This window comes from Salvelinus alpinus, chromosome 30 (genome assembly GCF_045679555.1).
Source record: "Salvelinus alpinus chromosome 30, SLU_Salpinus.1, whole genome shotgun sequence".
Taxonomy (NCBI): domain Eukaryota; kingdom Metazoa; phylum Chordata; class Actinopteri; order Salmoniformes; family Salmonidae; genus Salvelinus; species Salvelinus alpinus.
Window position 1 is genome coordinate 9,403,931 of NC_092115.1, and position 20,523 is coordinate 9,424,453.

Below are 20,523 nucleotides of genomic sequence, written 5' to 3' on the forward strand. Positions count from 1 at the left end.
CCAAGTCAGAACCGTGGGATAAATTAAAGGGGGGATATAAGCAGACAATGAAGGCTCTTACAATATTCGATGATTACATTTCTCTTAAACAGGCTATAGGCTACATGTGCACCAAGTCAGAACTGTAGGTGAAATTAGGAGGGGAAACGGGACCAAATTATTAGGGTGAGGCACATGGGCCACTAACAGCTTACTACACAACATACACTTAGTATTACTTTCTTAGCTACAGTATACATACAGTGGGGAGAACAAGTATTTGATAACCTGCAAAATCGCCAGTGTTTCTCCCCACTGTATCTCCCCGGCATATTACATCATTTATACAACAGCATACAAGACATTTTTGGACTCACCTTGTGCTGTGCTCACTTGAACAGGAAGGTGGCGCGGCAGTCCTTCGTGGGCAAATGTCATCAAACTTTCATCAAAGTCGGCATTTTCCGGATTTATGGTGCTTTCAAGACAACTGGGAACTCGGAAAAAACAAGGTAGAATCATGACGATGTCAGTGATCTTCAGGTGTCAGATATTCCAGTTCTGAGTTTCCAGTTGTTTTGAGCGTTGCAGAAGTCATGCTGGATTGACAGCATGGCCAATGTTGAATGTTTATCCTTTTAAGCTGGGAAAAGAGACCCTTAAACTCAGACTTGGAACCACACATCCACTCCACTGAAGAGCAGGCTAGTGCTCTGGATAAGAGCGTCTGCTAAATGACTTAAATGTAAATGTAGTGCAATGCTTGCAGTTAGTCACTGATTCCTACCAAACCTCTCAGTTGAATTTGTTATTTCCAACTTGTTGTGTAATGTTTATGTCCAATGGCCGATGAGCACCAAATACGTTTTATCTATAATTTCTCTTCATATGACAAGGCTTAAAAAGGATTTGCCAGTAGATAGTCGACTTGATTCATGATGACAGCTAGCTAAGGTTTTGAAAGTATGATTGAAAGATCTTTAAATTTTCCTTATTGACTGACCTTCATGTCTTTAAAGTAATGATGGACTCTCGTTTCTCTTTGCTTATTTGAGCTGTTCTTGACATAATTTGGACTTGATCTTTTACCAGATAGGGCTATCTTCTGTATACCCCCCTACCTTGTCACAACACAACTGATTGGCTCAAACGCATTAACAAAAATTCCACAAATGTACTTTTAACAAGGCACACCTGTTAATTGAAATGCATTCCAGGTGACTACCTCATGAATCTGGTTGAGAGAATGCCAAGAGTGTGCAAAGCTGTCATCAAGGCAAAGGGTGGCTACGTTGAAGCATCTCAAATATAAAATATATTTGGATTTTTTAACACTTTTTTGGTTACTACATGATTCCATGTGTGTTATTTCATTGTTTTGTTGTCTTCACCATTATTCTACAATGTAGAAAATAGTACAAATAAAGAAAAACCCTTGAATGAGTAGGTCTCCACACTTTTGACTGGTACTGTATACTGAACAAAAATAAATGCAATAATTTCTAATATTTTACTGAGTTACAGTTCATGAGTAAATCAGTCAATTGAAATAAATAAATTAAGCCCTAATCTATGGATTTCACATAACTGGGAATACAGATATGCATCTGTTGGTCACAGATATCTTAAGAAATGGGCCTCAAGATCTCGGTATTTCTGTGCATTAAAATGGCCATTGATAAGATGGAATTGTGTTCGTTGTCCATAGTTTATGCCTGCCCATACCATAACCCCACCGCGGGGCACTCTGTTCACAACGTTGACATCAGCAAACGGCTAACACAGCATGACGTCATACACGCGGTTATGAGGTCGGTAGGACGTACTGCCAAATTCTCTAAAACGATGGCTTATGGTAGAGAAATTAACATTAGATTCTCTGGCAACAGTTCTGGTGGACATTCCTGCAGTCAGCATGCCAATTGCAAGCTCCCTCAAAACTTCAGACATCTGTGGCATTGTGTTGTGTGACCAAACAGCACATTTTAGAGTGGCCTTTTATTGTCCCCCAGCACAAGGTGCTCCTGTGCAATGATCATGCTGTTTAAATCAGCTTCTTAATATGCCACACCTGTCAAGTGGATGGATTGTCTTGGCGAAGGAGAAATGCTCACTAATAGGGATGTAAACACAACATGAGACCAACACTTTACATGTTGCATTTATATTTATGTTCAGTATATTATGGAAATGTTTTGAAATGACAATGCACTTTTTTTTAAATCCAGATTTCTTTTAATTTTTTAAAATCCTGTGTAGCACCTTCACTTGAATTTCTATTTAATCCCTTAAAATGACTGGATGAAATGAATTTCATGTTTCCTGAAATGTATAAAAACAACACAAAATAAGTTACTATGAGCACTTCAGTTGGACTTAATTATTTTATTGAAGATGGCAAAGACAAATTAAGATTGAGCAAATTAGTCGTTTTCTTTACAAAAGTCACAATTGATAAGCAGTAAATTTTGTGAACAGTTATGTACACATAATACCTTATTTTCCTAAAACCAAGCTGAACAAAAAAAATAATAATAACTTTTGGTATGTGGTCATCATGGGGGGCATCTATCATGAGAGCCAGTGCCCATGTGCAACCAGTAGTCCTGGTTCTTGAAGAGGACGAGGTTGTAGAAGTTTTCGCCACCCTTGTGAAACCCGTGTTCTGCGTCTCCCCAGGAAACGGGACTGTCCATGAAGCCGTGCACAGTCAATGACAGCCAGGACGTGAATTTGGGTTCGTCAAAGTACCGCCTGGGTTTAAGAGAAAACCACATAGTAAATGAGTATATATTTAAGACTTGATTTTTTTTTATATAACTTATTTCATGAGTGAATTTCCAAACAATGAACAAAATCAAAAAGGTGAGCAATTTTTGGGGCAATACAGTTGACAAGCTCCATTCAGAGTCCTCAGCTTTTATCGAGTCGCGTGTCACTGTGGATTGCATGTCACTGTAGACCGTGCGGCTCTGCAGGCTCTCTAACAGCTGTATATGATGACCTGGGTCTTTGGTAAATGCCTTCACTAAACCAGATAATTAAGATGGTAGAACTAAGTGTCATAGGAGTCAACTGTATAAACATCGCACGTTCTTTGGTGTTCAGAAGGACCGATACAGTCATGTGTTTCAGAAGGTGAACTTACCGCAGTTCCTGCAGCAGAGAGTAGATGTCTTCGGGCAGCAGCAGGCCAGACACTGTGCAATGCAGGGCTTGGCTCACCAGTGTTTGGGGCTCTGGACAGACGTATGTCGAAAGGAAGCTGGCTGCTGTATTGTCACTAAACAACGAACAACATATTCACTAGCTTTCTGCATGAGTGTATGTGTGTTATGAGAGAGAGATTAGCCACAAAGGAGATGTTAATAATACCATGACAGATTTCCCTCTCTCTTAGTACCCAGTGCCACGTACAGTGCCTTCAGAAAGTATTCATACCCCTTGACTTGTTCCACATTTTGTTGTGTTACAGCCTGATAAAAAATAAATATTAAATTGTTTTTTTTTCTCACCTATCTACACACAATACCCTATAACAGCTGGTGCGCCATGTCTAATATTAAAGAAGTCTAGAGTTATTGCTCGCCTGAGGTACAGTACCTTATGATAAATTGTAGACCACACTATCTACCAAGAGAGTTCTTATCTATATTATTCGTAGCCATCTAGTTACCACCACAGACCGATGCTGGCACTAAGACAACACTCAACGAGCTGTATAAGGCCATAAGCAAACAAGAAAATTCTCACCCAGAAGCGGCGCTCCTAGTGGCCGGGGACTTTAATGCAGGCAAACTTAAATCAGTTACCACATTTTTACCAGCATGTCACATGTGCAACCAGAGGAGAAAAAAAACAACTCTAGACCACCTTTACTCCACACACAGAGATGCATACAAAGCTCTCCCTCACCCTCTATTTGGCAAATCTGACCATAATTCTATCCTCCTGATTCCTGCTAAACTAAAGCAGGAAGTACCAGTGACTCGCTCAATACAAAAGTGGTCAGATGGTGCGGATGCTACGCTACAGGACTGTTTTGCTAGCAGACTGGAATATGTTCCAGGATTCATCCAATGGCATTGAGGAGTATACCACCTCAGTCATCGGCTTCATCAATAAGTGTATCGATGACGTCGTCCCCACAGTGACCGTACGTACATATCCCAACCAGAAGCCATGGATTACAGGCAACATCCGCATCGAGCTAAAGGCTAGAACTGCCGCTTTCAAGGACACTAATCCGGAAGCCTATAAGAAATCCCGCTATGCACTCCAACGAGCTAAAGGCTAGAACTGCCGCTTTTTAGGACACTAATCCGGAAGCCTATAAGAAATCCCGCTATGCACTCCAACGAACCATCAAACAAGCAAAGCATCAATACAGGATTAAGATTGAATCCTACTACACTGGCTCTGACATTCGTTGGATGTGACAGGGCTTGAAAACTATTACGGACTACAAAGGGAAACCCAGACACGAGCTGCCCAGTGACACGAGCCTACCAGACAAGCAAATGCCTTTTATGCTCGCTTCGAGGCAAGCAACACTGAAGTATGCATGAGAGCACCAGCTGTTCTGGATGACAGTGTGATAATGCTCTCTGTTGCCGTTGTGAGCAAGACCTTTAAACAGGTCAACATTCACAAAGCCGCAGGGCCAGATGGATTACCAGGACGTGTACTCAAAGCAGGCAAGTGTCTTCACTGACATTTTCAGCCTCTCCCTGACTGAGTCTGTAATACCTACATGTTTCAAGCTGACCACCATAGTCCCTGTGCCCAAGGAAGCGAAGGTAACCTGCCTAAAAGATTACCACCCCGTAGCACTCACATCGGTAGCCATGAAGTGCTTTGAAAGGCTGGTCATTGCTCACATCAACAGCATCCTCCCAAATACCCTAGACCCACTCCAATTCACATACCGCCCCAACAGATCCACAGATGACGCAATCTCAATCGCACTCCACACTGCCCTTTCCCACCTGGACAAAAGGAACACCTATGTGAGAATGCTGTTCATTGACTAGAGCTCAGCGTTCAACATCATAGTGCCCACGAAGCTCCTCACTAAGCTAAGGACCCTGGGACTAAACACCTCCCTCTGCAACTGGATCCTGGACTTCCTGATGGGCCTCCCCCAGGTGTTAAAGGTATGCAAAAACATGTCTGCCACGCTGATCCTCCACACTGGGGCCCATCAGGGGTGTGTACTTAGTCCCCTCCTGTACTCCCTGTTCACCCATGATTGAGTGGCCAAACACGACTCCAACACCATCATTAAGTTTGCTGGTAACACAACAGTGGTAGGCCTGATCACCGACAACAATGAGACAGCCAATAGGGAGGAGGTCAGAACTGGCAGTGTGGTGCCAGGACAACAACCTCTCCCTCAATGTGAGCAAGACAAAGGAGCTGATCGTGGACTACAGGAAAAGGCGAGCCGAAGAGGCCCTCATTAACATCAACGGGGCTGTTGTGGAGCGGGTTGAGAGCTTCAAGTTCCTTGGTGTCCACATCAACTATCTATCATGGTCCAAACACACCAAGACAATCGTGAAGAGGGCACAACAAAATCTTTTCCTCCCTCAGGAGACTGAAACGATTTGGCATGGGTCCCCAGATCCTCAAAAGGTTCTACAGCTGCACCATCGAGAGCATCCTGACCGGTTGCATCACCGCCTGGTATGGCAACTGCTCGGCATCTTGACCGTAAGGCGCTACAGAGGGTAGTGTGTACGGCCCAGTACGTCACTGGAGCCAAGCTTCCTGCAATCCAGGACCTATATAATAGGCAGTGTCAGAGGGAAGCCCATAATATTGTCAGAGACTCCAGTCACCGACTGTTTTCTCTGCTACCGCACGGCATGCGGTACCGGAGCGCCAAGTCTAGGTCCAAGAGGCTCCTTAACAGCTTCTACCCCCAAGCCATAAGACTGCTGAACAATTAATCAAATGGCCACTGGACTATTACATTGACCCCCCCATTTGTTTTGTACACTGCTGCTACTCGCTGTTTATTATCCATGCAGTCACTTCACTCCTACCTACATGTACAAATTACCTCTAACCTGTATCCCTGCACACTGACTCGGTACCGGTACCCCCTGTATATAGCCTCGTTATTGTTGTTATTGTGTTACTTTTCTTTCTTTTTTTTTTTAGTTAGTTTATTTGGTAAATATTTTTCTTAGGTCTTCTTGAACTGCACTGTTGGTTAAGGGCTTGTAAGTAAGCATTTCACAGTAAGGTCTACACCTGTTGTATTCGGCGCATGTGACAAAGTTTGATTTGATAATGACAAAGTGAAAATGTTTAGACATTTTTGTATATTTATTGAAAATTAAATAGAAAAATCTAATTTAAAAAAGAAAGGAGGACCAAGGCACTCTTCATATAATTAATTTAAATGCCTTTATTTGTATGCCATGTTCTTTTTGATGACCAATTTGATGACCAATTTACCCCTTTTACCAAAGAGCACCTTCTGTCTACCAAAATCTACTATTGTGTACCTTAGCAGCGCTTCCCTTCCTCCTCTTTTTCTTCTACAAGAAATATCTAATTTACCTAAGTATTCCCACCCCTGAGTCAATACTTTGTAGAAGCACCTTTAGCAGCGATTGATTTGAGTCTTTCTGGGTAAGTCTCTAAGAGCTTTCCACACCTGGATTGTGCAACATTTGCCCCCCCCAAAAAATGTATTATTCAAATTGGTTGATCATTGCCTGACAACCATTTTCACGTCTTGCTATATATTTTCAAGTAGATTTAAGTCAAAACTGTAACTCGGCTACTCAGGAACATTCACTGTCTTCTTGGTAAGCAACTGCAGTGTAGATTGGTCTTGTGTTTAAGGTTATTCTCCTGCTGAAAGGTGAATTCATATCCCAGTGTGTGGGGAAAGCAGAGTGAACCAGGTCATCCTCAAGGATTTTGCCTGTGCTTAGCTCCATTTCATTTATTTTTTATCCTGAAAAACTCCCCAGTCCTTAACTTCAAGCATACCCATAACATGATGCAGCCACCACTATGCTTGACAATATGGAGAGGGGTTCTCAATAATGTGTTGTATTTGCCCCAAACATGACACTTTGTATTCAGGACAAAAAGTAAATTTCTTTGCCACATTTTTTGCAGTATCACTTTAGTTCCCTTTTGCAAACAGGATGCATGTTTTGGAATATTTGTGTTCTTTACAGGCTTATTTCTTTTCACTCTGTCAATTAGGTTAGTATTGTGGAGTAACTACAATGTTGTTGATCCATCCTCAGTTTTCTCCTAACACAGCCATTAAAATCGAACTGTTTTAAAGTCACCATTGGCCTCATGGTGAAATTCCTGAGCGGTTTCCTTCCTCTCCGGCAACTGAGTTAGGAAGGACGCTTGTATCTTTGTAGTCACTGGGTGTATTGATACACCATCCATAGTGTAATTAATAACTTCACCATGCTCAAAGGGATATTCAATGTTTGCTTTGTTTTTTTATACCCATCTACCAATAGGTGCCCTTATTTGCGAGGCATTGGAAAACCTCCCTGGTCTTTGTGGTTGAATCTGTATTTGAAATTGAGTGTCCGTTTGAGGGACACTCAATGTGGGGTACAGCGATTAAGGTAGTCATTCAAAAATCATGTTAAACACTTATTGCACACAGTGAGTGCATGCCACCTATTATTTAATCAATTTTAAATTCAGGCTGTAACAACAAAATGTGGAATAAGTCAAAGGGTGTGAGAATACTTTCTGAAAGCACTGTATTTATATCCATTAGAACTATATGGTTGTGCACGTACCAACTGACACCAGCGCTCACTGCTCCAAGCCACTCCAGGAAGCTGTGGGGGTCACAAGACCGCTGGTCCCCGCGCAGGTCCAAAGCGTGCAGGGATGGACATGGCAGATCCTTCAGGGTGTGGCTACTGACCACTGGTCTGTGCTCTTTCCACTGGTAACGGGACAGAAGACTCTGCAGCGCTCTATCCCCATCCGCCCCTTGAAGTAGACAGACGTAATTTTAGAAATGCTTTGAAAGAAAACATTGGTCAGCTTACGGAAGTTCAGGGTCGTATTCATAAGAGCATACTGTAGCCAACAAAACAACAAGAGTTTCTTATTGGACAAGTTCAGGTGGTCCCCTCTCTGTTTCAGTCTGTTTTCTTCCATTTAGTCTAGTGAAAACAACCCAGGACTTGGACAGACTAGACATTACATGCCTCAGACTCAACAGTGCAAACAAACATAAAAAGGTTCTCCTACCTGAATTGTGCCGTCCTAGCAGGAAGTCGCTTTTCAGAGGCACCCTTTCTTTAAGGCTGGAGAGAACTCGCTGGTAGCGTTTCCCTTCCGGATCCATGGATTTGTTCGTCAGGTCAATGGTCACGACTGCAGAACATCATCATTGTTATTAAATTAAACCAGGTTAGATTTCATTTCGAACAGCACAACAACAAAAATTGCGGGTAAGAAACCAGGTGAGGTGTGGAGCAATGAAATATCAAAACATAATATTAAAAGATACATGATCCTTTCTCACCATATCTCATGGGTTGTCTGTGATTGTACTGTGACGGCTTTCCCTCCAGACCCAGCTGTTCATACGTGTCCTTATCCACGGAGAGGATCAGCTGACCTTGGATTCAGACAAAGCAGAGGTTTATTTACCAGTCAATGTAACATGGGGCCTCCTTTCTTGTAGTACATTGTACTAGTATTGGAAGTCAAAATACAACCAGTTTCGATGGTAGTGGAGTTAGTTTAATAGAACTAGCATTGATTCAAGGCTGTATCACAACCGGCCGTAATTGGGAGTCCCATAGGGCGGTGCACAATTGGCCCAGCGTCGTCCGGGGTTGGCCGGTGTAGGCCGTCATTGTAAATAAGAATTTGTTCTTAACTGACCTGCCTAGTTAAAGGTTAAATCAAATAAATAATCTCCACTGACCAATGTGGCAGCCTGGCAGGGGAGCTCTAGGGTGTATTCATGAGTGTACACTGTAGCAAAACGTTTGCAACAAAGATTAGCGTTTCTTATTAAACAAATTTAGGTTAGTCTCTCCCCGTTTTCAGACACTTTGCTTCCTAGTGAATACACGCCTGGCTTTTCCATTGATTCTATTGCCCAGGACAACATGACCGCAATTTTGTAATGTCTTCTGATCCCAATATTATACACTACTCTGGGAAGCATTTATTTGGGCTGCAATTTCTGAGGCTGGTAACTCTAATGAACTTATCCTCTGCCATTCCTGTGGCGGTCCTCATGAGAGTTTCATCATAGCGCTTGATGGTTTTTGCGACTGCACTTGAAGAAACTTTCAAAGTTCTTGAAATGTTCCATATTGACTGACGTTCATGTCTTAAAGTAATGATGGACTCTTGTTACTCTTTGCTTATTTGAGCAGTTCTTGCCATAATATGGACTTGTTTTTTTACCAAATAGGGCTATCTTCTGTATACCCCCCATACCTTTTCACAACACAACTGATCAGCTCAAATGCATTAAGGAAAGAAATTCCACAAATTAACATTTAAGAAGACACACCTGTTAAATGCATTCCAGGTGACTACCTCATGAAGCTGGTTGAGAGAATGCCAAGAGTGTGCAAAGCTGACATCAAGGCAAAGGGTGGCTATTTGAAGAATCTCAAATATATTTTGATTTGTTTAACAGTTTTTTGGTTACTACATGATTCCATATGTATTATTTCATAGTTTTGATGTCTTCACTATTATTATACAATGTAGAAAACAGTAAAAATAAAGAAAAACCCTTGAATGAATAGGTGTTCTAAAACTTTTGACCGGTAGTGTACTTTCTAGCCTGTTTTGGACCATGGCTACTACTCTACACACAGGCTAAAAGTTGCCAGTGGTCTTTTATTAAGACTACAGCGATAGGACTACAGTGTGAGTCATGTCCTGTAATAATATGATAATAGGTAGAACACAGTGGTAAGGGAACTCACTGCTAGGCAGAAGTGCAATGGTATTATCCTGGTCAATGCTTGTCTTGTAGGAAAGAGCATAGAAAGCACCTGGGGAAACAAATAGGCATACTTTATAACTAGCATGAAAATAACACTTTTTTACTGAATGGTAGTTGTTTCATTTACCCAATTTAATAGTGCATGCAATAGTGTCCTCCTTCTATGCACTTACCATTCCACACAACATTCTTCAAGAAGTCTTTATCCAAAAACTCATAGACTGGTAAATTCTTCACCAGAAAATACTTGCTGAAATTGTTTATGACACTGGCCAGCCGGGAAGAAAGGGCACCACATTCCGGTATTACAACCGACACCTGAGAGGATTAATTAATTACCTCATGTTTTTAGTTCACATCACATGCATCTAGTGTCACACATTACATTGGTAATTTGCTTAATCCAGACTGGCTAGTTAGCAAACAGTGTTGTTTAGATTTAACACGTAGGTCAAACAAGTGGCAAAGCAAACGAAGTGGCAGCAGGTTCCGTGCAGATAATCTAAACCATCTAACATTAGCTACCACAGAACCATAAAATTGCTTACCTTGTGGTTAAAATAATGTTTTGACACGTGAGTGTCGTGTCTAGACTTTTCATGCTCAAAGTTCGATTTCTCGCAAACAAGTAAACTTCTTGGACACTTGTCTAGCTCCGGGTACATTTTATTAGACTTGTATCAACAACAACAAATCTAAACACATTTAAACCAAAGACATTTAGCTATGCACACACTTGTGAATCAAACATGTGAAATACAGTATGTTCCTCTCTGAACGTGTAAACTACTTCCGGCTAGAGAGCCAGCGTGCTTGCTTGTCACGTGTTTAAAGTAGCCAATAGCAAAACAGTAGCAAAAATCTAAACCACAGTTTAGAAACCTGTAGTCTTTGTCCAAACCATCAAATATGCCTTGGGCTCGTTCAGAAGGACGCGAGGTTTTGTAACGTTCAGATAGAAATATGCTATGTAGAACAAACATACCTCTCTTACATGTAGTATAAGGAATCACATAATCTCTCATGACAGCATTTATATATGCAACGTTCGAACGTAAAGTAAATGGCTCAGTAGAATACACAATTTATAGTCTAATATTTACACATTTTGGGGAAGGGGGGATTGGGGGGGCAAGTGTTTAAATTGTGCAGTATTTAGCAATAGTAAATAAGAGTCTTGTAGCAGCAGTTGTGATGTGTGGGTGAGTGAGTGAGTGCATGTGTTTTAAGGTGTGGAGACTCTGTGCAGTTGAAGTTACACATTTGTTTAAAAGCTTATTTAAAAAAAAAAACTTTATTAAACTACGCAAGTCAGTTAATAACATATTCTTATGTACAATGACGGCCTACCCCGGCCAAATCCGGACGATGCTTGGTCAATTGTGCACTGCCCTATGGGACTCCAAATCCCGGCCAGATGTGATACAGCCTGGAATCGAACCAGGGACTGTAGTGACGCCTCTTGCACTGAGATGCAGTGCCTTAGACCGCCGCACCACTCGGGAGCCCTAAAATGTGATGTGATGGTAATAAAAAATACACATTACAAAAATACCAATCAATGTATCCACATTAATAAAATATGAAGGAACTTCAATTACATTGAGCAAAAAATCTAAACACATTTTGTGTTGGCCCCATGTTTCATGAGCTGAAATAAAAGATCCCAGAAATGTTCCATATGCACAAAAGGCTTATTTCTCTCAAATGTTGTGCAGAAATTTGTTTACATCCCTATTAGTGAGCATTTCTCATTTGCCAAGATAATCCATCCACCTGCCAGGTGTGGCATATTAAGAAGCTAATTAAACAGCATGATCATTACACAGGTGCACCTTGTGCTGGGGATAATAAAAGGCCACTCTAAAATGTGCTGTTTGGTCACACAACACAATGCCACAGATGTCTCAAGTTTTGAGGGAGAGTGTAATCGGCATGCCGACTGCAGGAATGTCCACCAGAGCTGTTGCCAAATAATTTAATGTTAATTTCTCTATCATAAGCCGCATTCAACGTCATTATAGAGAATTTGGCACCACGTCCAACCGTTTTCAAAGCCACAGACCACGTGTATGGCGTTGTGTGGGCGAGCAGTTTGCTGATGTCAACGTTGAGTACACGATTGCATTTTATCAATGGCAATTTGAATGCACAAAAATACTTGAGGCCCATTTTTTTTAAAGGTATCTGTGACCAACAGATGCATATCTGTATTCCCAGTCATGTAAAATCCATAGATTAGGACCTGATTAATTTATTTCAATTGACTGATTTCCTCATATTAACTGTAACTTAGTCAAATCAATGAAATTGTTAAATGTTCTGTTTATATTTTTGCTCAGCATAGTTGAAATGACCAACGAGCAGGAGAAAATCTTACATATTGCACCGTTAGGGAAGACCATTGTGAGTTCTACATGATATAAGCTTTAATTTCCACTGCCTGGTATATCTGCTGAAAGATCATGATGTATGAAATGGAAATTAGTACTGCATGCTGGTGAATCCACGAGTAGTCATTTATAGCAGACATTTCCAGATACACAAAATGTACTTATAAATCACAGGTTGGTGGCACCTTAATTGGGGATGGGCATGTGGTAATGGCTGGAGTGGTAGAGGTGGAAAGGTATCAATGCCATTCCATTCGTGCCGTCCTCCCCTCAGCAGCCCCCACTGCTTGTGATGGATAGGGAAAATGTATCAGGTAGGAGAGGAGGTTCACATTCATTGTGCCTTACCTGAATATCTCATCAGAGCACTCTCCCATTTATTTGTATTAGATTGTGGTCATTTATGTGAGAACAAACAATAACAGACTGACGAATACTACAAGGGTTGAGCAGTGTTAAGAGTAGAGCGCTTTACGGCAGTTCTTGTCAGAGAAGTCTATCAGTTCCATATTTATAATTTGTCATGTTAAAATGTATTATTAAAGGGGCAATCAGCAAGTGCTGCATCAATGGACTTACTGTTGCCATTGATTCTTGAAGAATATTTATAAATGCCCAATGAGTTTAGTTCAACCGTCTTACTGTTTTGAAGCTATACAGTGTCTCTTTACAAACTTTCATTTTGATGAATGGTCAGTCCTTGCCTCCATCGCCCCGTCTATGAATTTGAGAGTGGTTCGATTTCTCCAGCCCCATCCCTCAGCTGTGAGGTTAACCAATATTGGTATTGGTGTTTGAAACGTAGATTAACCCCTTTAAGCTTTAGTTATTTAATTACATACATTTTATATTCATTAATATCCGCTTAATTTTCAGCCACTTGGCCAGATTTGCGCTCATGTTTATCACCCTTAGTTTCTCTAATCTGAGCTTCAACAACAGCGGTTTGGAAAAAGCTTTTCTGCACAAGTTCAACATCTGCATAGAACATACACAAACGGTGTCTTCTGTGATCGTCAAGGCTCGACTCAACAAGCATGAATTTATAAGAATCTGTGGCTTAGACACCAGAACTAGTGAAATTTAAACATTGAGAGTAAATCATGTGAAATTATAAAATAGTATTATAAAAAACATCCGGGCCAAACTCTAAAAACCACATACTTCATATATTACTGTTTAATTGAGATGCTGCCATCATTGCAACAAAAGGGTATTACATATCACTACAAGCTGTTACAAATACATATAAATGATAACATGAGTTAAGAGTTTTAAAAAGAGGTCATACATTTCAATACATCAGAGAGAAATGTTGTCTGGTGTGAGTGCTTTCTGGGATTAAAGTCTTTCCTCAGTGCTGTTACCATAGCAAAACATGACTTTAACTGTCCAAAATGTGGTCCAAGACATGCTATGATAACAACAATCACAACAACACCACCACTACAAACTCAGAGGTCCCTGTGCACTCCAGTTTCCTCAACAATGGTCCTCTGAGCAGTGTACATCTGTCCAATGGACACCTGCAATAGAAAGAGAACAATCAGTCTCTACATGACAATGCACAGACATGTTCTGACTTTTTATAGCCTGTAGTAGGTTGTATGGACTAGAGTAGATGGATTTGTATAAGGTCTGCCCTCAAATTTGATTTTCAAAGTTTTTTATGCTATTTGTTTCATTTAGAGGAAACAAGAGCAACACTTGGCCGTTGGGCCATCGTCAGGTAGAGAAATGTGTTCTACTAACAATTAACATCCATAATATGCACATCTAAATCAACACTAGTGAAGAGTCACTCACCTGTCTCCTGATGACAGCAAGGTTCTCTCTGGCCTGGTTGAGCAGCATATCCAGAGTTTTTGGGTTGTCAACATGGAGATTCTCCCTGAAGCTATCCTTTACCCTGCGCAGGGCATATGTTCTGAAAGAAGGCAGGAGCAAAAAGTAAATACATCTTAAATCTGCTGGAGAAAAATGTTATATAAGTTGCGTTACTTGCATTGTCATTCAACAAACATTTCAGACGGTAATAAAGAAAAGCCCACTGTATGCTCGCCTTGCAGGCTTGTTTTTGTGCAGTATAAAATCATGCGACTCATACCTACATTTGATTGTAGCTCGAGAGAGCGCTAGCGGACGCTGTTGTTCCTGTCTTGACTTAGGCAAGTGGAAAAGATAGGAAAAACTGCGACCACTAGCAGTTTATCGAGGTTAGTTTAATTGCTTGGTCCACATAGCTAGATCCTGTCAGGGCAACCACTAGATAGTTAGCTATCATATCATTGGTGTCAGATCTTTGCAAAGCCCAAAGTGTTTTGTTTGAATACGTTCACTACTTTCGCCAGCGTGAGCTAGCTAGCAACGTTACACCTCATTAAAAAAAACTAGTTAGCTAGCTACCTGTAACGTTACAACACAATAAAATAAAAAGTATATATTATATAAAAAGGTGGTACTAGAAACTCACACTAAGAAGTTGTGATTTACACAACTTCTAGCAATGGAAATGTTAACGACGTTGTGAAAGACATTTCGAACTTACTGTAAGCTAGCTATATCAACATTAGATTGAACACATATCATTCCAACCAGTGTAGCTACATTAAATCCCTTACCTGTAATTGTAAGAGGGGAATTTCTTGCTCTCTTTTATAAGCATCCTGTACAAGGAGATCACCTGCGTTCTGCTGCATGACGCCATGTTGGTTAATGTAAACACTATGATTGCGTTCCCTTGACTCCTCACCTCCTTCTCAAAACCCATTGGATAAGAAAGTCAGATGTCCTGCCCCTCTGACCATCTCCTCCAATCGGTTTTGAGAAGTACCAGGCGGTGATACAGTCTGACAGGATATTTCTCAAAAGAGAAAGGAATGAATTAGTTTGTCTGCCACCAATTAAAAATCATAAATGGCTTAAAATGACTAATATAAATCGCAAAATATATCGTATCAGTTTCACTTACGGTGAAGAAGAGTGACAACTATGCCACATAAAATTCGAGATAGTTGGGAACAGATTTTTGATGTCCCGATACCATGGCATCAGGTTTATGAACTGATATACAAAACAACAATTGATGCATCAATTCATTCTTTTCAATATATACTATTAAATAACATTCTTACTACAAAAAGAATGCTCAGTATATGGGGTCTTCAACAGTCAGACCAGTGCAGTCTCTGGAGAATACAGAAACAGAATCAATAGAGCATCTCTTTTAGCACTGTCCATCGGTGGCTTGTTTTTGGAGTCTGGTCCAGGAATGGTTGTTATGCCATAATGTCAGGGTGCTGTTGGACCTGCAAACTGTATTGCTGGGGGATTTGAAGGACCACAGTCAGTCAATAGGAAATATCATTGTGCTCTTGGGTAAAATGTTGCAGATGGGTAGGTTCAAGTCCCTAGTGAGACACCATGGGAGAATGGAGGGGTGAATTGGGAGAGGTTCAAGTCCCTAGTGAGACACCATGGGAGAATGGAGGGATGAATTGCGATAGGAAATGGTAGAATGATAACATGTGAGAGAGAGAGAGGTCATGAGCAGATGAGCTCCCACATTTTTCAGCATGTTTTTAAAAATAGATAGATTTAGAGTTAGACAAACTTAGATTTTGGGGGGGATGGACATATACAGGATGCTACCCTAAACAACATAACCTACACTTTGTCACCAGGACATATACAGGATGCTACCCTAAACAGCATAACCTTCACTATGTCACCAGGACATATACAGGATTCTACCCTAAACAACATAACCTTCACTCCAAATCGAAACTCCAAACCTACAACCTGATTTTGGATGGAATTACTTGAAAGGCTTCCTACATTCAAGGATTATTATTCCCAAACTATACATCAAATGCTCTGGCAAACAAGCAGAGACCTGAAAACCCCATCCAACCTGGAGCTGAGTGATTCCATAGTCTGAAGCAAAAAAAAAAGTACTTTCAAAAGCCAAGAAGAAAAATACATTACAATTATATATTTTACATAATAAGGACTGAATGCTCAGGCTACCAAGCTTTGCTAGGACAAAAAGATACAACTTCAATTAGCCCTGACGTGTGAAGCGAGAGGTGTCGAAGCCTCTGAGCCCAACAAATGGCAGGCTACCCCCACCCAGATCCAGAGTTCTTGAAGCCTCCTCCTGCTGTTCAAAGACCATCCACTGGCATTTTCTACACGAAATCTGCCTCCAGAAATAAAAGCTTCTCCCAAGTTGCTCCCATCTCCCACCTACTCCCATTGCCTGTTGCACTGCTGCTTGGATTCCACCTGGCGATCTGTTCACCGTCTGCCCTGGCCTTTTTCTTGTGCATTTTGCTATTTGCCTCATGACTCCTGCATGCTTTGTTGACTACGAACTTTCTTTACCAAACCGTGGGACAGACTATGTTTGTTCCCACACTCGGTACTCTGACTCTCTATTGGTTACACTGACTTTTGGCCTCCCATCCCATTCTAAACACCTCTCGCCGGCTTTGTATTCGTGTTACCTGATGAAATTGCTGTACAATATGATCTTGTTGCCATCTGATGCACATTCAGATGTCATAAATCAGCACTGCAGAGCTCTCCCTGTCCTATGCCGTGCCTTGATTGTATTACTGTTGATGATATCTGGAAATGTGCATGTACACCCTGGCCCATCTACTGTTGCTAGCCCCAATTCTGACTTGTGCTCTGATAACTGCTTCACTGATTTCTGCTCTCGTAAAATCCTGGGTTTTCTGCTGGTTAACACTAGAAGCTTATTACCCAAAATGGATCAATTGAAAGTGTGGGTTCACAGCTCCAATTCAGATGTTTTGGTCATTAGTGAGACGTGGTTAAGGAAGAGCGTTTTCAATACTGATGTTAACCTTTCTGGTTATAATCTTTTTCGGCAAGACAGATCCTCCAAAGGTGGGGTAGTGGCAATCTTTACCAAGGATCACCTTCAGTGCTCGGTTGTCTCCACCAAGTCTGTCCCCAAACAATTTGATTTGCTGGTTTTAAGTATTAAACTTTCAAATAGCTCTTTGTTGACTGTTGCTGGGTGCTATCGTCCTCCATCAGCACTAGCCTGTACCCTACCTGCCCTAAGCTCTCTCCTGGCCCCTTACACCAAGTCTGAATTTGTTGTGCTAGGTGACCTAAACTGGGACATGCTTAAACCACCTGACCAAGTCCTAAAGCAATGGGACTCCCTAAATCTTACTCAGATTATTACCAATCCCACAAGGTATGACTCCAAACACCCAGAAAGGGCTACTCTTCTTGATGTTATCTTCACAAATAATCCTGATAGGTTTCTGTCTGGTGTTTTTTGTAATGACCTTAGTGATCACTGTTTTACAGCCTGTGTTTTACAGCCTCTGCTCAGTGAAACGACCTGTCCTGATTTGTAATAGACACTTGCTAAAAAACTTTAATGAGCAAGCCTTCCTTCATGAACTGGCCTCTGTAAAAATGGTTTAGAATCAGCTTGATCCCCTCTGTGGAAGACGCTTGGACCTATTTTCAGTGGTATTGTTAACAAACACGCCTCCATAAAGAAAATTTGAATTAAAAACAGGTTCAGCCCCTGGTTCGACCGAGATCTTGCAGAGTTACTCCACCTCAAGAATTACATTTGAGGAAAGGTTCAGCACACTTACACTCAGGCTGACTGGCTCTAGCTCAGGCAAATGAGAAATAAGTGCACTCAGGCTATCCGTAAAGCCAAAGTTAGTTACTTTATGGAGCAGTTCTCTCTCTGTGGGTCTAACCCCAAGAAGTTCTAGAAAACGGTTAAAGACCTGGAGAATAAACCCTTCTCCTCACAGCTGCCAATGTCCCTTAAAGTTGATGATGTGGTTGTTACTGACAAGAAGCACATGGCTGAGCTCTTTAATCACCACTTCATTAAGTCAGGATTCCTATGTGACTCAGCCATGCCTCCTTGCCCGTCCAACATTTCCTCATCTCCCACCTCTTCTAATGTGACTATCCCCGATGCTTCTCTCTCTTTTTCCACTGCCACGCTACAAAGTTTCTCCCTGCAGGCAGTCACTGAGTCCGAGGTGCTAGAGGAGCTCCTGAAACATGACCCCAAAAAACCATCTGGGTCAGATGGTTTAGACTCAAGCCTATCTCCAACCTTTTTAATCTGTCTCTTTTTTCTGGGGAGGTTCCCATTGCTTGGAAGGCAGCCACGGTTTGTCCATTATTTAAAGGGGGAGATCAAGCTGATCCTAACTGTTATAGGCATATTTCTATTTTGCCCTGTTTACCAAAAGTGTTGGAAAACTTGTCAATAATACACTGACTGTTTTTTTTTATGTCTATAGCATTATCTCTGCTATGCAATCTGTTTGTTTTCCGCTCAGGTTATGGATGTGTCACTGCAACCTTAAAGGTCCTCAATGATGTCACCATTGCCCTTGATTCTAAGCAATGTTGTGCTGCTATTTTTATTGACTTGGCCAAAGTTTTTGATACGGTAGACCATTCCATTCTTGTGGGCCGGCTAAGGAATATTGGTGTCTCTGAGGGGTCTTTGGCCTGGTTTGCTAACTACCTTTCTCCAAGATGGCAGTGTATAAAGTCAGAAAATCTGCTGTCTCAGCCACTGCCTGTCACCAATGGAGTACCCCAAGGCTCAATCCTAGGCCCCACGCTCTTCTCAATTTACATCAACAACATAGCTCAGGCAGTAGGAAGCTCTCTCTCATCCATTTATATGCAGATGATACAGTCTTATACTCAGCTGGCCCCTCCCCGGATTTTGTGTTAAATGCTCTACAACAAAGCTTTCTTAGTGTCCAACAAGCTTTCTCTACCCTTAACCTTGTTCTGAACACCTCCAAAGTAAAGGTAATGTGGTAAGAAGAATGCCGCTCTCCCCACAGGTGTGATTACTACCTCTCAGATTTGCCACCAATGCTCCTTATAGGACACATCACTGCACTCTATGCTCCTCTGTAAACTGGTCATCTCTGTATACCCTTCGCAAGACCCACTGGTTGATGCTTATTTATAAAACCCTCTTAGGCCTCACTCCCCCCTATCTGAGATATCTACTGCAGCCCTCATCCTCCACATACAACACCTGTTCTGCCAGTCACATTCTGTTAAAGGTCCCCAAAGCACACACATCCCTGGGTCACTCGTCTTTTCAGTTCGCTGCAGCTAGCGACTGGAACGAGCTGCAACAAACACTCAAACTGGACAGTTTTATCTCAATCTCTTCATTCAAAGACTCAATCATGGACACTCTTACTGACAGTTGTGGCTGCTTTGCGTGATGTATTGTTGTTTCTACCTTCTTGCGCTTTGTGCTGTTGTCTGTGCCCAATAATGTTTGTACCATGTTTTGTGCTGCTACCATGTTGTGTTGCTACCATGTTGTTGTCATATTGTGTTGCTACCATGCTGTGTTGTCATGTGTTGCTGCCTTGCTATGGTGTTGTCTTAGGTCTCTCTTTATGTAGTGTTGTGTTGTCTCTCTTGTCATGATGTGTGTTTTGTCCTATATTTATGTTATTTATTTATTTTAATCCCAGCCTCCGTCCCCGCAGGAGCCTTTCGGTAGGCCGTCATTGTAAATAAGAATTTGTTCTTAACTGACTTGCCTAGTTAAAAAAAGGTTAAATAAAATCAAATAAAAATGATGATTCATTGGGAAAGATGGGCTGATCTGTGGCTGTCTGAAGGGTGGAATTGATGAGTGTTGGAATAATTATATACACAAATGTACAGTATAAATGTTCGAGGTCCTCCAATCAGGGGTGAGGGTGGGGGATGTGATTATTTGATGTTTTGCGTTTCGTTATATATGTTTTGTGGTTTGGTTTCATGCTGTAAGCGGTGTGTGTGCTGGTCCTGGTAGTTATAGGTGCGCTCGCTTCCATGCCTGGCCGGGCGTCAGGCGGAGCTTGGTTTTTCCCGCCCTTGGAAAATCCCTTTTGGGGCGACCCACTGACCAGAGCACTCACTGACCAGAGCACTCACTGACCAGAGCACCCACTGATCAGAGCACCCACTGACCAGAGCACCCACTGACCAGAGCACCCACTGACCAGAGCACCCACTGACCAGAGCACTCACTGACCAGAACACCGACTGATCAGAGCATCCACTGACCAGAGCACTCACTGACCAGAGCACCCACTGATCAGAGCACCC

The 20,523-nt window shown here is 41.7% G+C and overlaps 2 protein-coding genes across 2 annotated transcripts; both read right to left on the bottom strand.

The window, feature by feature from the left end:
• Positions 1–2,344: 2,344 nt before the first annotated feature.
• On the bottom strand, positions 2,345–10,773 carry rpp40 (ribonuclease P/MRP 40 subunit). The gene is made up of 8 exons (XM_071377108.1): positions 10,519–10,773; positions 10,144–10,288; positions 9,951–10,019; positions 8,519–8,614; positions 8,242–8,367; positions 7,779–7,977; positions 3,128–3,262; positions 2,345–2,733 (listed from the first exon to the last, which is right to left on the bottom strand). The coding sequence occupies exons 1-8, from the start codon at positions 10,633–10,635 to the stop codon at positions 2,535–2,537; spliced, it is 1,086 nt and encodes a 361-aa protein (XP_071233209.1). The 5' UTR covers positions 10,636–10,773; the 3' UTR covers positions 2,345–2,534.
• Positions 10,774–13,527: 2,754 nt separating this feature from the next.
• On the bottom strand, positions 13,528–15,199 carry LOC139560395 (LYR motif containing 4). Its single transcript, XM_071377109.1, has 3 exons — positions 14,985–15,199; positions 14,170–14,290; positions 13,528–13,889 (listed from the first exon to the last, which is right to left on the bottom strand). Exons 1-3 carry the CDS (start codon positions 15,131–15,133, stop codon positions 13,818–13,820), a joined length of 342 nt encoding a protein of 113 aa, XP_071233210.1. The 5' UTR covers positions 15,134–15,199; the 3' UTR covers positions 13,528–13,817.
• Positions 15,200–20,523: the final 5,324 nt, after the last annotated feature.